This window comes from Falco peregrinus, chromosome 3 (assembly GCF_023634155.1).
Source record: "Falco peregrinus isolate bFalPer1 chromosome 3, bFalPer1.pri, whole genome shotgun sequence".
NCBI lineage: Eukaryota > Metazoa > Chordata > Aves > Falconiformes > Falconidae > Falco > Falco peregrinus.
The window spans coordinates 110,683,784-110,699,248 of NC_073723.1; the positions used below are offsets into that span (position 1 = coordinate 110,683,784).

Sequence of the window (15,465 nt, forward strand, 5' to 3'; positions counted from 1 at the left end):
CCCCCCAACCCACCTTCCTCAGCTTTTATTTCAATTTTAGCGCGTCCTGGCTTTTTCCGCAGAAACTGCCCTTTTTTCCCTGTTTGCGCCGGGGCTTCGCCAAGTCACGTGAGACGAGACGAGGCCGCCTGAGATTTGGCTGCGGGTGTGTGGCGGGGGGGGGGGGGCACACGAGATGCACCCCCAGCCCTGACCTTTGCCCCATATCCCTTCCCTACATTGGGGGTTGAGCGGGGGGGGGGGTTTGCAAGAGGCGGCGCTCGTGTCTGTCCCCCCCCCCCTATTTTTTCCCTGCGGGGGGGGGAAGGTGGAGCCTGGGGCCATCCCTGCAGGCAGGTGCCGCATGGCGGGCGCTGGGGCCCTCGCACCCTTCCCCGGGCCCCCCCCCCGCCTCCCTGCATGAATTCCCTTATCCCCCCCAAAACAGACCCCGCGTGGCAGGAGGGGGGTCCCCAGCCGGGGGGGTCCCCCCCGGGGTCCCCCCCCGCCACCGACCTGGTGCTGGGGGCCGCGGCCGGTTGCTTGGCCTGCGTCCTCACCAACCCGCTGGAGGTGGTCAAGACGCGGCTGCAGCTGCAGGGCGAGCTGCAGCCCCCCGGCACCTACCCCCGGCCCTACCGGGGGGTGCTGCAGGCGGTGGGGGCCGTGTGCCGGGCTGACGGGCTGCGGGGGCTGCAGAAGGGCCTGGCGGCTGGCCTGCTCTACCAGGGGCTGATGAACGGCGTGCGGTTTTATTGCTATTCCCACGCCGAGGACGCCGGCTGGACCGGGTATCCCGGGGGTACCGTGGCCGCCGGGGCCGTGGCTGGGGCGGTGGGAGCCGTCGTGGGCAGCCCCGCGTACCTGGTGAGTGCTGCTCTGCCCTGGAGCCCTTCTGGGGGGGGGGGGGGGGGGCGCGGAGGAAGGGCGGGGGGGCATTTCGGGGATCCCCTCCTCCCCTCAAAAGATTTGGCCGCCGTGGAGCTGGCTGCATCCTATAAACACTGGCTCGGTGCATCCCTTCTCCCGCTGCTTTGCTTCACCCCCAAAAATGTGGGGCTGCTGTGTGCATGCTCCCCTCCCCCCACTCCCACAAATCCCCCCCCCCCTACTCCCAAAATCCCCCCCTCCTGGGAACCTGAGCTCCCTCATAAGGAAATGAGAGGGTGTCCCCCCTTTTTAGCATCTCTCCTGGTTTTGGGGTTGCAGAGCTCAAAGGGGAGCGTTTGCAGGGTCCCTTTGTCCCGGGGTGGGAGGGGTGAAAAAAAAAACTGGGTTCAAAGCCTGGGGGTGCTGCTTGGTGACACATCTGGGCACCCCACATCTGCCAGAGGGGCTTAAAGCACCCCAAAAGCTGCTAAGGACAGAGGAGGGGGAACCACAGCCTGTCCCAGCATGGGGGCTTGGGGGCATCTCGTCACCCGGTGCTGTCCCCCCCCCCCAGGTCAAGACTCACCTCCAGGCCCAGACGCTGTCGGCCGTGGCCGTGGGCCACCAGCACAACCACGAGGTGAGCGGGGATAGGGTGGGGGGACACACAAGGTGCCAAGGTGGCACCTTGGCTGTGCCGGGACCTGGTGGGGACAACGCTGTTTTGGCCACTGGGTAGTTAAAGCTGCGGTTTGGCAGCTTGGCCCCACAGAGATGCTATAAATAACGGTGTGAGGACAGAGAGCCGTGACACCAGGGCTGGGCACCCCTCGGGACCGTTGTCACCCAGCCAGAGCCACAGTGGCTTCGTGCCACCGACAGAATGGGGTTTTGCACGCTGGGGTGGGAAATGTTCCCAGGGTGGGATGTCCCATTCCCATTTTTCCTGCCTTTCCTCTCTTCCCCAGAGCATCTCCGACGCGTTTGAGAGCATCTACAAGCAGCACGGGGTGGCGGGGCTGTGGCGGGGGGTGACGGGCGCCGTGCCCCGCGTGGCGGTGGGCTCGGCCGCGCAGCTCGCCACCTTCACCTCCGCCAAGGACTGGGTCTGCGAGCGCCAGGTGAGGGGCAACACGTGCCAGGTCGGGCTGCCACCGGCCCCCCCGCTCCCTTTTTTTGATGGTGGGGGGAGAAGAGCTGACGGCCAATCCTTCCCGCAGTGGTTCGGGGAGGGCAGCTGGGCGACGGTGCTGGCGGGGGGCATGGTGAGCGGCGTGGCCGTGGCGGTGACGATGACGCCTTTCGACGTGATCAGCACCCGTCTCTACAACCAGCCGGTGGATGCCGACGGCACGGTAAGGCCACTGGGGAAACGGGGGGAACGGGACACGGCTTTTCCCAGGATTGCGTCTGGCAGGGGTGCGCAGCCTGCTCCTCTCTCCCCAGGGCAAGCTCTACCGGGGTTTTTTGGATTGCATCCTGAAAATCTCCAGCAAAGAGGGGCTGCTGGGCTTGTACAAGGGCATCGGCGCCGTCTACCTCCGCCTCGGCCCCCACACCGTCCTCAGCCTCTTCTTTTGGGACGAGCTCAGGAAGATGGTGCAGCACCAGCAGCCCCCAGGGCCGTAGGACAGGCTCTCAGCCCCACCACAGCCATTAATAAAGGGGTTTTTCTATTTTTGGCGTCATTTCGGGGTCTTTGGGGTGGTGCAAATGGGGAGGGGGTTACGCCCTGAAAAGTCAGGACCTGAAACGCTGCAATGCGTTGGGCTGGGTAAGGGCGATGCTGGGGGCGGGGGGATTGAAGATGCTGGTGGTCCCTAAGCCCCACCATGTGCATCCCATCACCGCATCCCTTCTCCCCACCCTCATTTTCCCTTCCATGGGGCAGCTGGAGCTCAGCTCCTCCAGCCAGGGCTCCAGCTGCCCCCACTTGCCCCAGTAATGATTTACTAGCCGGAGGGGCCGCTCCCAGCCTCCGCCCTGTGGACCTTGGAGCCCAGGCTGGTTGCGCCGTGGCTCCTCTCCACTGAAAATGTTTTCTCTGGGGTCCTGGCTGCCGCCATTGCCTGGGCTGGCGTGGGGCTGGGCGCTGCTGGATGCGCTCCTGCAAGGTGAGAGCCCCCCAGGGTGGCATGGGGGCAGCTTGGGGACAGCCCAAGGGACACCGGTGACCCGCTGCTGCCTTTTCCCTGTAGGGCTGGTGGGTGCCTGCGCTGTGTCGATGCTCTGCAGCCTCCTGAAGGTTTATCTTTACATCCAGTGCCTGAAGTAAGCACCGGCCCTTCTTCCCCTGTGGGATTTGTTCCAGGGAGCTGCTCTTGGGATCTGCTTTTGGGATCCACTCTTGGGGGGCCGCAGCCCTCGGTACCCATGGGTGCTGGTGGTGGCCTGAGCAGGGCCAGGGGTTGCACCCTCCTTCCCCGGCTGCAAAGCACAAGGGGGGGTCTCCGAGGCTGGCGCCCCGTTTTTGGGGTGGGGGCGGAGGGAGGGGACGTGGTGCCGGCTCAGCGTCCCCCCTGCTGTCCCCAGCCACCCCGAGAGGCAGGCGCAGAAGGAGGCGATCCAGGCGCAGCGGCAGGTGCTGGAGCCGCTACACGTGGTGGTGCTGACGGCCGTGCTGGCACTGGTGGGCTCCCGCGTGGCCGCGCTGGTGGTGCTGGAGTTCTCCCTGCGCGCCATTTCCACTGTCCTCTCCCTCGGCAAGGTGAGGCAGGACTGGGGAAACTGAGGCACGGCAGGGCAGTGGCATGGCGGGAGCCGTGAAACCGTGCATCCCTTGCAGCTTTGCAAGGCAGTTGCTTTGTGACCGTGCGTCCTCTTGCAGATCTGCAACAGCCATGGGGGATTTGGGGGCTGCAGCGCGGAGGAGAGCACGCATCGCTTTGCAGCCACATGTCCCCTTGCGACACCTGTGAGGACAGGGGCTGTGATGTGGGGGATGCATCCCCTTGCTGCTCCCCCTCTGGGGAGGACTGGGGTGGCTGGCATGGAGAAAACCATGCGTCGCTTTGCATGCTTGCGTGCCTTTGCAACTGTGCGGCCCGTTGCAGGGTGCAGCATGGAGGAGGCCATGTATTGCTTTGTAGCCGTGCATCCCCTTGCTGCATGCAAAACCTGTGGGGTTTGGGGGGCTGCATCAGGGAGAAAACCATTTGTTGCTTTGCAGCCACGCATCCCCTTGCTGCTTTGCAGCCTCTGCAGCAGCTGACGGTGCCGTCCTGCTCTCACAGGGCGCCCACAGCAGCCAGCTCTACCTGCTGTGCCAGTACTCGCTGGGCTGTGGGGTGTCCTGTGGCCTCAGCTTCTTGCTGGAAGGGGCTCCCCACAGGACCTGCAACCTGGCGCTGGCGGCGGGGCTGGCGGGGCTGCTGGCTGCCTACACCCGGCGCCTGGCTCGTCACGTCTGCACCCTCTACGAGCTGCACAGCCGAGCACGTTACTGCGGCATCTGCATCCTCCTCCTCACTGCCGGGCACGGCATCCCCAGGCTGCTCCGCAATGCTTTGGCCATCACCTTTGCCGTGGCTGATCTGGCTGCCGTGACGCTCATCAACCGGGATTTCTTCTCCACGGCGGAGGCCGTCCGCTTCTGGACACCGCTCACCATCTGCTACACGCTGCTGGTCACCTACATGCAAGGTGAGAAGGGGACCGAACCCCCAGTTACGGGGGTTTTTTTGAGGCTGAGGAGGGTATGTCCCAGTATGGGGCATCCTGGGTGGGTATAGGGGTATATGGGGCATCCTGGGGTGTATGGAACCGTATGGGAAGTCCTGGGGATATATGGGGGTACAGTGGGCCACATGGGGCTGTGTATGGGGCCGTATGGAGGCATCCTGGGGCCGTATAGGGAGTGTACGGGGCATCCTGGGGTGTATGGAAATGTATGGGACATCCTGGGGGTATGTGTGTGGGGGTACAGTGGGCCACCTGGGGCTGTATGGAGTGTATATGGTGCATCCTGGGGGTGCGTGGGGCAGCACGGCGCACTCTGGGGCTGTGTAGGGGCAGTCCGGCACATCCTAGGGCTGTATAGGGCACCCTGGGCTAGATGCGAAGCCGCCCCATAGCATCCCTGACGTGCACGGTGCCCCCCGGTCGTGGGGCTGGGGAGGAGACGGGGTCACCCCTGCGGTGGCCACCCCGATGCCTCGTCCTTGCAGAGGAGCAGCGACAGAGCTCCGGCGGGCGGCCGGTGTACCAGACGGTGCTGGTACGGATGGGCGGCCTCTTCATCCTCCTCCTCACCGTCGGCCGTTGGAGCGACGTCCTCCACGTCTTCATCTCACTGCTGGGAGAGCTGTGGTGCCTGCTCCGAGCCGGTGTCTTGCTGGAGGCATGCTGGCAGCAGGTGAGATGGGGTCACCTCCCCACCATGGCTGGGGTGAGGGGCTGGCCGCAGCCCTGAGGCCATGGTGAGGGGCCTTTCTGCTTCTCTTCTTCCATCTCCTGTAGGATTTCGCCCAGTGGTCTCAGCTGGATAGGCGGTCAGGATCAAGATCGGAGGAAGCATCTTGATAAACTGTGGGGTGTAACCAGGCATCAGAAACTCAGGGTGGATTTGCCCAGGTCCCCGAAACATGGGCACCCCCCACATCCTCCCTGCTGCAGATCCCCCATGGGGACAAAGGCAAAAGGGCTCCCAGAAGGTGCTCGACCCCATCCCACGGTGTGGGGGAGGCCGGGGGGAGGCTTACATGGCCCCTGGGTTTTGGGAGGACCCAGTGAGGTTGGGGTGCTGCTGAGGGTTTGCTCCCTGGTCCCACCGGAGATGTGGGGTGCTGATGGATGTCCCCATCCTCAGAGGCTGCAGGGCCATGCTGTCGTAGTGCAGGGGCCTCCAGGGGCTTATAAATCTCAGAAAATAAAGGTGTTTTCCAGCAAAATTCATGGACAGAGTGAGCTGGGGTCCCATGATGCTTGAGAGGGGCTCTGGGCAGCTATGGTGCAGCTTTGTGGAGGAGGTGGGTGGTGCGGTTCCTCCCCAGGAGGGGAAACTGAGGCACAGAGGGGGTGACCTCTGTCCTGACAGACCCTCTGGGCCTGAGAGGTGCCCCCGTGCCTCGGTTTCCCCACCTGGCTGCAGCTGGCCGTTCCATGCCATGGGGCAACAGGCCCTGTGCAGGTGGGGTGCGATCTGGGGAGAGGGAGGCTCCGGAGGTGGCTGCTTGCCTGGGCGAGAACCCCCCAGCCCTGGGGGGCGGTACTGTGGGGTGTCCTGGGGCGTTCTGGGGGTGCACGGAGCTGTATGGGGCATCCTGGGGCTGTATGGGGCTTGGGGGGCTACAGGGGTATATGGGGCATCCTGGGGCTGTGCGGGGGCTTGGGGGGCTACAGGGGTATATGGGGCATCCTGGGGCTGTGCGGGGGCTTGGGGGGCTACAGGGGTATATGGGGCATCCTGGGGCTGTGCGGGGGCTTGGGGGGCTACAGGGGTATATGGGGCATCCTGGGGCTGTGCGGGGGCTTGGGGGGCTACAGGGGTATATGGGGCATCCTGGGGCTGTGCGGGGGCTTGGGGGGCTACGGAGGCTGTACAGGGGCGTAGGGTGAATGTACAGGGGGCAGCCTCCAGGCACAGTGAGCACCCTGGGGGTGCCGGGGGCACCCAGGGCTCCCTGGGGCAATCGGGGGGGTTCATGGGACAGCCTCGGGGGGAGGGGGAGGGCCATGGGTCACCGTGGGGCAGTCGGGGGGGGCCGTGGGGGCACCCTAGGAGGGTGCACGGGACACCCCATACCCTACAGGGCGCCCCAGGGTGCATTGGGCACCCAAAGGACGTGTACCGCCCCCCCCTCCCCCCCCGCCCGGGGCCGTGGGGCAGGCGGGGGGGGGGGGGGGGGGGGGGGAGGAGGAGGAGGAGGAGGAGGAGGGAGGAAGGGGCGGTGATGCCGGGCGGCTCTGCCTCCCCGCTGCCCCCGCCGCGCCGGGCAGGGTGCGCCCGCCGAGCGCACGGAGGGACCCGCACCGGCCCCCCAGGTAAGGGATGGGGACAGGGACCCCCCGAGGGGCAGCCGGGGCTGCAGGGCCACCCCCGGCCAGGCGCCCCCTCCCCCCTACCTTCGGGTAGGGGACCACCCCGCGCCAAGGTAGGACACCCCCCAGGTAGGGGACAGGGCCATCTCTAGGTAGGGGAGACCCCCAGGTTGGGGACGGGGGACCCCCAGGTAATGGGGTCCGACCGCAGAGCCGTCCTGGGGTGGGACAAGGCGGCCAAGAGCCACCCCCCGGTGTGGGGACAGGGGACACCCCCAGGTAGAGAACGGGGGGCTCTCAGGCGGGGGAGGACGCGGTGGGGCCACCACCACATAGGGGAGAGAGCACCCCCCTGTAGGGGACAGTGGGCTGTGGGGCTACAGGGTGGGAGATGGGATTGCAGGGGGGCTGCAGGGCCCCCCCAGGGAAGGGACAAGGGGACAGCGGGGCCACCCAGGGAAGGGACAAGGGGACCCCAAGGGCTGTGTCCCCCCACCCTGTCCCTTCACCCTTGGGCATCCTCACAGCGCTCTCCGAGAAGTCCCCAGGGCAGGGGACAGAGTTGGGGGACAGCTGTAGGAGGACCATGTCCCATCCCAATTTGGGGGTGTGGGGGTGCCCCATCAGTGGCCCTGGCCCTGTCGGTCCCACCTGGGCTCCCACCCCAGGAGATTTTGGGGCGATGCTTGCAGGAGCCCAGAGGGGCCCTTCCCAACATGGCCTCAGCCATCCCACAGCAGGATGGAGCTGGGGGGGGGGCGGGGGGGGGGGGGGCATAACAAAGGGGGGAGGGACCCCAGTAATGCACTCCTCAAGCCTTGGCCACCCTGACGGCCCCCGGCCAGGGGGGGACCGAGGGGTGCTGCGATGGGGCCGCCGGGATCCCGTCAGCCTCAGCACAAAGAGGAATGCAACGAGCACATGGTTTCCATTAACCCCGCAGATTTTATTTTTTTTTGGGGGGGGTGGTGGTGTTTTTTTATGATTATTACTTTTTTCCCCCCTATTTTCTGCAGCTCGGCTGGGGAGGAGGAAAAGCGGCGGCTCCTGCGGGCGAGGATTTGAGCGGCTGGGCAAAGGCTGGCAGCGCCGGAGCCCGTTTGGGGTTTCGCCGGCGGGGAGGGAGGGAAGGAGGGAGCGAAGCCGCTTTGGGTTTTGGTTTTTTCCCCTTTTTAATCCCTTCCCCTGCTTGAGTCAGAGGCTGAAGTTACCGGTGTGCACATCCTGAAGCTTTTCCCCTACCACGGGGGGACCGGCCACCCCCCGAAAGGATGCACTGACACCCATGAGTGGGATTTTGGGGGAGCAGAGCTGCCTTGCACTGGGGCGTGAGACCAGGCAACTCATCACACGGGTGTTTTTCAGGCCACCAATTCATCTCGGGGATGAGTCCCACTTTGCTGACACAGCACCCCAGCTAAAGCCTCGGGGTTCCCCCCTCCCCAAACGGGCATCCCATCTGGGAAGGGGAAGTTTCGCCCCAGCTGCTTTTCCCGTTGGGAAGCTGAATAAACAGCCCTTTTCCTTCCCGAGCAGGGTTTATCGGGGTCAGGCACATCCTGCCTGCGCCGCCAGGCGATGCTTGGGGGCTGTTTCGGTGACGGGGATGCGGCGATTCACTGCGTCGTGCCTCAGTTTCCCCACCTGCCAAAATAAAACCTGAGCTGGAAGTGATTAGTGGGGAAATGGGGGTCAGCAGGGAGAGAAGGGGGAGCCAGGGGACCTAGAAAATCCCAAAAATGCAAAAGCAGATATTTTTGCACCCCTGTTTTTAAGCGGAAAGGTGGGTTTTCTTGCTGCCCGCAGGGAGTTTGATCCCAGGTGAGGGCAACGAGAGGTAATAAAGGGGGTGAAAACACTTACAAAAGGGCAGGGTTTGGCCCCAGAGGCGCAAAACCGGGATATTTCAGCTGCTGCTTCACTGGGACCCTTTATTCTGTGTCCTCCCAGGCACGAGACTGTTTATTGCCGTGACGTGGGACGTGGACGCTCATTCCCTCTCCCTTTCCGGGAGGGCGAGGAGGGAGGCAGGTTGAGGCCAAAGGGCAGCAGGGCTGCAGGAGCCGCTGGTGCAGCCGGGGGTTTCACTCTCTTTTATCTTATTTTCCCCAAAATATTTCCCTAAAATAACCTAGGTCCAGCCCTTCCATGGCTTCGGCAATGCTGCCGGGGAAAGCGGAGAAGAGGATTGCTTCATCAGTCTTCATCACCCTGGTGCCACCACGGAGGGAGGCGGCTGCCAAGGAGAAAACCCAGAGGGAGCTGCAGCCAGACGGTGCCGAGGTGCTGGGCACCCACCGGCCATGGGCCCCGCCGCCGCGGCCGCCCGCGTTGCCCAACGGAGGTGAGGGGTGTCCGCAGGGGGCTGCGAGTGGTGCCGGGAGGAGGAGGAGGATGGTGCCAAGGATGCTGCAGAGATGTTTCGCTAAAGGATGCACATGCAGGCAGGAGGGGGGATGTGTTTTTTTGGTGGGGGGGTCCCCAAATCCCTGCGCCCGTCCCGGGACGGATCCGGCTGCGAGGGAAGGGTGGTGTTTGCTCTCCGTTGTTGCCTGGTGCTTATCGGTGTCATTTGTCCCCTCTGGCTGGGACAGCGTTTGCTTTTGGGGCAGGTCGGTGAGCACTGCTGCAAAGCTGACAGGGCATTATCACAACGGGGCGTTATTGGACATTGTTGCCCCCCCCTAAACACACGGCGTCTGGCTTTTGCTGCAGAAACCCGCCCTGTGGCTGTGGCCCCTGTGCCTTCATCCCCGCCGGTCCTCGTCCTTTCCGAAGCACCCCAGCCCTTGTCTGCTGAGGTGCTGGGTCCAGCGCTGCAGCAACTGGACCTTGCGGCACCCACCACCCTCCAGGTGAGGACAACGGGGGGCATTTCCCCCCAGTGCCTCGGTTTCCCCACCTGCAAGGGCATAAATGTAACGTGCCTTCGCCCTCCTCTGCTCGCCAGACCCCTTCCGCCTCCCCTGCTGAATTGAGGCCACCCAAATGTTGCCAGGAGCAAGCGGGCAAGCCGCAGTGGCAGGATGCAAATGGGCACCCAGAGAGGGACAGCTCCAGAGGTAAGGGGGTGACCCAGCTGCGCAGTGGGGGCTGGTCCCCGCTTGGGGAAACTGAGGCACGCAGCACTGAAGCCCTCTCCCTTCTTCCCACAGACATCTGCGCTTTCTGCCACAAAGCAGTGGGGCCCCGGGAGCCGACGGTGGAGGCGATGCGGAAGCAGTACCACGCCGACTGCTTCACCTGCCGCACGTGCCACCGGCTCCTGGCCGGCCAGCGCTACTACCAAAAAGACGGGCGCCCCACGTGTGACACCTGCTACCAGGTACCTGTTTTCCCTCGGGGACAGCCAGCACCCTCGTGGGGGCGGCAGGAGATGCAGTCCTATGGGTGGGAGCTGGCATCTCACGGTGAGTGTCCCTAAACGCCAGGCCACGCTGGAGAAATGTGCCAAGTGCCGGGGGCTGATCGTGGAGCGCATCGTCCGTGCCCTGGGCAAGGGCTACCACCCCGGCTGCTTCTCCTGCACCGCTTGCGGCCGGGCCATTGGTGCCGAGAGCTTCGCTGTGGATGAGCGGAACGAGGTGTACTGCGTGGCCGACTTCTACAGGTTGGGGAGCGTGGCACCCGGGGGAACATCCCCCACACGGCAGCGGGGGTCAGCCCACCCCCGTCACCCCGCAGGGCTCATGCTGCTCCCGTTTTCTCCCATCAGGAAATACGCTGCGGTTTGCAGCGCCTGCAAGCACCCCATCATCCCCCGCGAGGACAAGGACACCTACAAGATCGAGTGCCTGGGACGCAGTTTCCATGAGAGCTGCTACCGCTGCGAGGTACGGCCCCCACAGGGCTGGGGGTGCCCCCCAAAAGCTGAGGGGTTTGGCGCTGAGCTTTGCAAAGCACAGCCACAGGGTTCACAGCACCCAGGGTTATTTTTTTTGCCACCAGTTTATCTTGCAAGCGACGGGGAAGGGGAAAAATAAATAAATCGGGTGAAAAAGATGATGTGTTCGGTCAGGAGAGCTTCAGCTTTTCATGCTTCTGATGTAGTTTGTTGCTTTTTCCAAGTACTGGTTGGTGGGTTTTGCAGGGAAGGTGGGATGCAATGTTGCACGTGGACCCCTAAAAGTGGCCTCCCTTTCCACTCTCACCCCCAGAGCTGTGGGACACCCCTGTCACCGGAGCTGACGGAGAACGGGTGCTACCCCCTGGACGACCACCTCCTCTGCAAGTCCTGCCACGTCCGCCGACGTAACGAGTCGTCCTGCTAAAACTCCATGGCTCAAACTCCATCTTCCAGCACTAGACACCAAAAAGAAGCTGCACCCACCGGGCTGCACCCCACGGCCGGTGCCAGGTGCCTGCTGCACCCTCAAATAGCTGCAGGACTGGTGTTTTTGTCACCAAAATGCACCTGGGACCCCGACCCACTGGGCTGGCCAGGCGGAGGATGCAGACATAGTGTCCCAGCGTGGCTCTGCGCTCGTTGCAAACATAAAAAGCCCTGGCAGAGCAGTGGTGGCAGAGGAGCTGAGGTTTTATTCACTTCTTTTTTTAAACTCCTTTTCTGAGGCCGGTTTGGTTTCCTTGGGTGTTTTTTCTTTCTTCTCAAGCTTCCTTGGGGTTTCACTTAAACATTTCTCTTTGTGGTGATGCAGAGAGCAGGCACTGATTCAGTTACTCGCAGTTAAATAAAACTCCGAGTTTAAAAGCCCTCATTTCTTTCATCCACCCTGCATTCCAAACCCATAAAATGAAAGTTTAAAAGTAAGGGGGGGGGGGGGTGGGAAGCCACTTTTTAGATTGTATAGGCACGGCATCAGGTCGCTCAAGGCAACAACACGGCTGATTTTGGGGTGCAGCGAGTTGGCAGATGCTGTTGTCACCCAGGAGAGAGCAGGGGGGTCATTTTTGGGGGCCGGATTTGGGATTTTGTGATGTGCCGTGGTGTTGATGAAAGGGTGTTTTGGTGGTGGGTTGGTTGGTTGGGTTTATTTTTTATGCTGTCTGGGCTTCATCTCAACCAAGTCCCGGAGCCGGCAGAGGGCAGGCAGAGCACAAATTCCTCCGTCAGGCAGAAAAACTCCAGCTAAACGCCAGCCGTCTGTCCCTTATCTGACGGCGCCGGAATGCCCGGAAAGACTGACGACCACATTTTTCCACGTTGTCTAACATAATATTGCTCCGACATCAGAAGCTTTTTGATCTTCTCTCGATCCGAGCCCCAGAACGGCAGAAATTAGGCCACTTCTCTGCGTGCCCAACATCTGTGCAACCGATGTCACTGGTGCTTAGCGGTTTTGTTTGCGAGGGCGTTGCGAACCAGCCGGAGAAAGAGGGGTTTTCTTTTTGACCAAAAGTGCTTAAAAAGCCACAAATCAAGAGCAGAAAATAGCAAGAGCATCTGAGATGATTGTTAATGCTTTCCTGACGGAAAAAGGGAGCTGCTAAAACAACCAAACCAGAAGTTGTAGGCTTCTAGGTTGCATTGTACAGTGCTCAGCAGCGTGTGCTGTATTTATGAATGAAAGGGTTAATGTATGGTTAATGTATGCACTGGAGTCCGGCGGGCTGGTTGATTAATCACACCAACCCCACAACTATTTCCTGCTGACACCACCCCCCCCCCCCCATCTACAAAGCCTATTACTCGATGTTTGTTAATGTGCATCTACGGCCCATCAATCAGGTCATAACTTGCTATAAACTTTATTTATAAATAGGATGTTAATGTAAAGTTGCGGTTTGTCCCAGCCACGTAAGTAGGTGGCTTTGGGGCCGGCTGGGTGGGGATCCCGTGTCCCATGCCGGGGAAGTCCTGTGCTCAAAATTAGCTCTGGCTTTCCAAAGCCTCTTGCACTGTGGGGAAAACCAGGCACCAAAATTATGCTAAAAAAAGTAAAAAAGGCGTGGGCAGATTTGGTGGTGCCCAAAGGGAGCACAGAAGGGAAGCCCCAGAAAGCAAAGGGCTGCTTGATTTTTTGCAGTACAGCTATTTTTCGAAGTGAGGTTTTTGGGGAGGGTGGAAATGGCGACGCTGAGTGGTGTTTTGGATGCGTTGTTGCATTGCACACCCGCTTAAACGCTCTGCGCGACACCCTTGGGTGCTGGGCAAGCTACGGCACCCCCTCCGCAGAGCTGATGGTGGGAAGGGGTCGGATGTTTCCCCTGCGGAGCGAGCCGGGATGGACTGTTAGTGCCAGGACGTGGCAATTTTCGGCCAGAGGTAGGCAGGGAAAGGCTTTTATCAAGGTGAAGCCTTGGAGAAGATGCTGGAGGGTGAAGAAAAGGGCCAGGCACAACTGGAGAGTTTGGTGGTGTGGCAAAGGCACACTGAAGTGGTCAGATTTGGCATTTTTTTCCTGGAGTGGAGGATGACAAGGGACAGGGATGGATGGACATGGAAGCAAGAGGATAAGAGACTTATTTAAGCCACTTTCTTCTTGGATAAGGGGAGAAGCATTACAAGCTGAGGTGTGGGGAGTGTTGCTATGCCTGAAAAGCGTGGCCCTGTGTTTTCCCCAGGGAGGATCTCAAGGAATTTCCAGGGCCGGCCGAACCACGGGGAGATCTTGGAGGGTGAGGCTGTGGGAGCTGGGTCCGACCCTGCTGCCGAACAAGCTCCCGCTGGCTGCAACAGCTCAGCCCGTCCTTAGGCTCATCAGCCCGTTGCAAGCACTCAGGTTGGTAAGCAAAAATAAAACAAACACAAATAATGCATGGAGCAATATAAAGCTCCTGCTCTGCCCTGGGAGCCCCGCAAAGCCTTGCAGAGCCCCCCAAGACCACCCAGGCATAAAACCTGCTCAAAGTGTCTCTCGTCTTATTCCGGCAGCGGTGCAAAAGGGCAAAGAGGATCTTACGCCTCTGAATCGTGCTGGCCGGGCCCTGCCCTTCCCTGGGCTGCTGCAATAAGCCTGTCTTTTTTTGCAATCCCTTTTGGCAGGCCAAGGAGAGCAGGGAGGGACCTGGCTGCCCTCCAAGGAGAAGCAAATGCAAATATTTCTTCACTTAAGGCTGGGTGCGGTGCCGTGGATAAAACTTCCCCGGGATTTCCCAGTGAAAGCATAAGATACTGTACCCGGCTGCGAGCTTGTTTGCTCCCAGGAATACAACAGTGTATCCCATAAAAAGACCCAAAGGTTATCTTTCTTGCACTCAAAAGGAGCACCTGTTTTTTAAAAAGAGCTTTTAAATTAAAGGAGGAGCTAACATGCAGGGCCATAGTATTTTTAGATCCATGGTCAAAGCTTTGCTTTGTAACGAGTAAGGCCTTTTTGCAGGTTTTGTGTGTGTGTGCCACGCCAAAATCTTCGGCTCGCAAAAGGAAAGCAAGCCTGTAAAGGGAAACAGACTGGAAAGCGCCTTTCCCCGGCATCCGCCTGGGTCAGCCGTGAGAAATGCGAAAAGCAGAGAGGGAGAGATGAGCCGGATTCCTTGCGTGCCTTCGCTCTGCCATCACCACCTCTGAGGTGCAGGGAAGAAGCTGGCTGTGCAGAGGGAAACTGAGGCAGAAGCAGCCACCGGGGCTTTGCTGGCTGGGCTGGGTGCTCAGTGCTGATGATGTTTTGGGTTTTTTTTTTCAAATGAGATGGAGAAAGCTGGAGGTAAAAATGGGGTTTTCCTTTGCTCAACCTGGGTTAATTGCAACCATCCCCTAGCCAGCTTGCTGCAGCGTTGTCCTTCCTCACAGAACATTCAGACGCATTTTCTGCACTTTCCTGCCTATGACACAACCTAAAAATCTAACATTTCTTCAGTGACAAGTGGCCTGATCCTGCTGGCTTGGGGACCAGGGGGAGAAACCCAGCAGGGATTACTCTGAGAGCAGCCCAAGCCCTGAATTTCTCCAGTTTCATTATGCAGCACAGGCAGCATATATGAACAACATAATGCAATACTCCCCTCCCCCCATTTTCCCCACAAAACTGAAACACCCAGCACCACAATTTTATTTTAAAGCATGCAGTGTTTTTTGGTAACACGAGGCAAAATTCATGCAGCGGGTTATGCAAACACGTTACCAGGCTGCGAGTGATACAATGGGTTATTAAAAAAAAGGGGGAAAAAACCAACCCCCAACCCACCCTATTTATGAAAACAGATATATGGCACGCTCCTGCAAGCTTTAGACATTTTCTGTCCCAGCTTTCCTTCATCGTATCAGCAATGACTACAGCATCCCCGAGCCTATCTCCCCAAAATTAATAATTTTCACCAAGACCTGGCTTCAAGCAGTTTGTTACACCTTAATGTCCATTAGAGCCCATAGGTGAGGTGTTTTATTAAAAAAAATAAGGTATTTCTCGCAGAGGTTATCCCATTTGTCAAGGCGGCTTATTGACCTCGGTGATTTATCACTGGGAAAAAAGCTGGAGGGAGGAGGAGGGAATAGCTCCTAAAAATAAATATATCCCTTAATTCTCAGTGCAGCTAAACTTTCCCTCACAGCCCAGCTGGGGGAATAGACTTTAATCTCCTTTATCGGATTCCTTCGTCCGAGGCTGAATTTTGCTGACGCGATCGCCCTCCACCCGGTGTTTTAAGAGCACCACGTTTTGTAAAGGAAAGGAAAAGGGGGGAAAAAAAAAAAAAAAAGAAAAAGAAAAAAAAAGAGAGAGAGAGAGAAACCAGCAA

The 15,465-nt window shown here is 60.1% G+C and overlaps 3 protein-coding genes across 3 annotated transcripts; all 3 read left to right on the forward strand.

The window, feature by feature from the left end:
• Positions 1-246: 246 nt before the first annotated feature.
• On the forward strand, positions 247-2,525 carry SLC25A34 (solute carrier family 25 member 34). The gene is given in 7 exon segments (XM_055798985.1): positions 247-379; positions 381-467; positions 469-846; positions 1,424-1,489; positions 1,818-1,970; positions 2,070-2,204; positions 2,296-2,525. Coding segments are annotated over 7 exon segments (1,038 nt in total). The 5' UTR covers positions 247-343; the 3' UTR covers positions 2,479-2,525.
• Positions 2,526-2,569: 44 nt separating this feature from the next.
• On the forward strand, positions 2,570-5,748 carry TMEM82 (transmembrane protein 82). Its single transcript, XM_055798984.1, has 6 exons — positions 2,570-2,963; positions 3,048-3,120; positions 3,382-3,556; positions 4,083-4,491; positions 5,016-5,203; positions 5,308-5,748. The coding sequence occupies exons 1-6, from the start codon at positions 2,885-2,887 to the stop codon at positions 5,368-5,370; spliced, it is 987 nt and encodes a 328-aa protein (XP_055654959.1). The 5' UTR covers positions 2,570-2,884; the 3' UTR covers positions 5,371-5,748.
• Positions 5,749-6,751: 1,003 nt separating this feature from the next.
• On the forward strand, positions 6,752-11,542 carry FBLIM1 (filamin binding LIM protein 1). Its single transcript, XM_055798986.1, has 8 exons — positions 6,752-6,831; positions 8,964-9,172; positions 9,544-9,683; positions 9,779-9,890; positions 9,984-10,153; positions 10,260-10,438; positions 10,544-10,661; positions 10,986-11,542. Exons 2-8 carry the CDS (start codon positions 8,977-8,979, stop codon positions 11,097-11,099), a joined length of 1,029 nt encoding a protein of 342 aa, XP_055654961.1. The 5' UTR covers positions 6,752-6,831; positions 8,964-8,976; the 3' UTR covers positions 11,100-11,542.
• Positions 11,543-15,465: the final 3,923 nt, after the last annotated feature.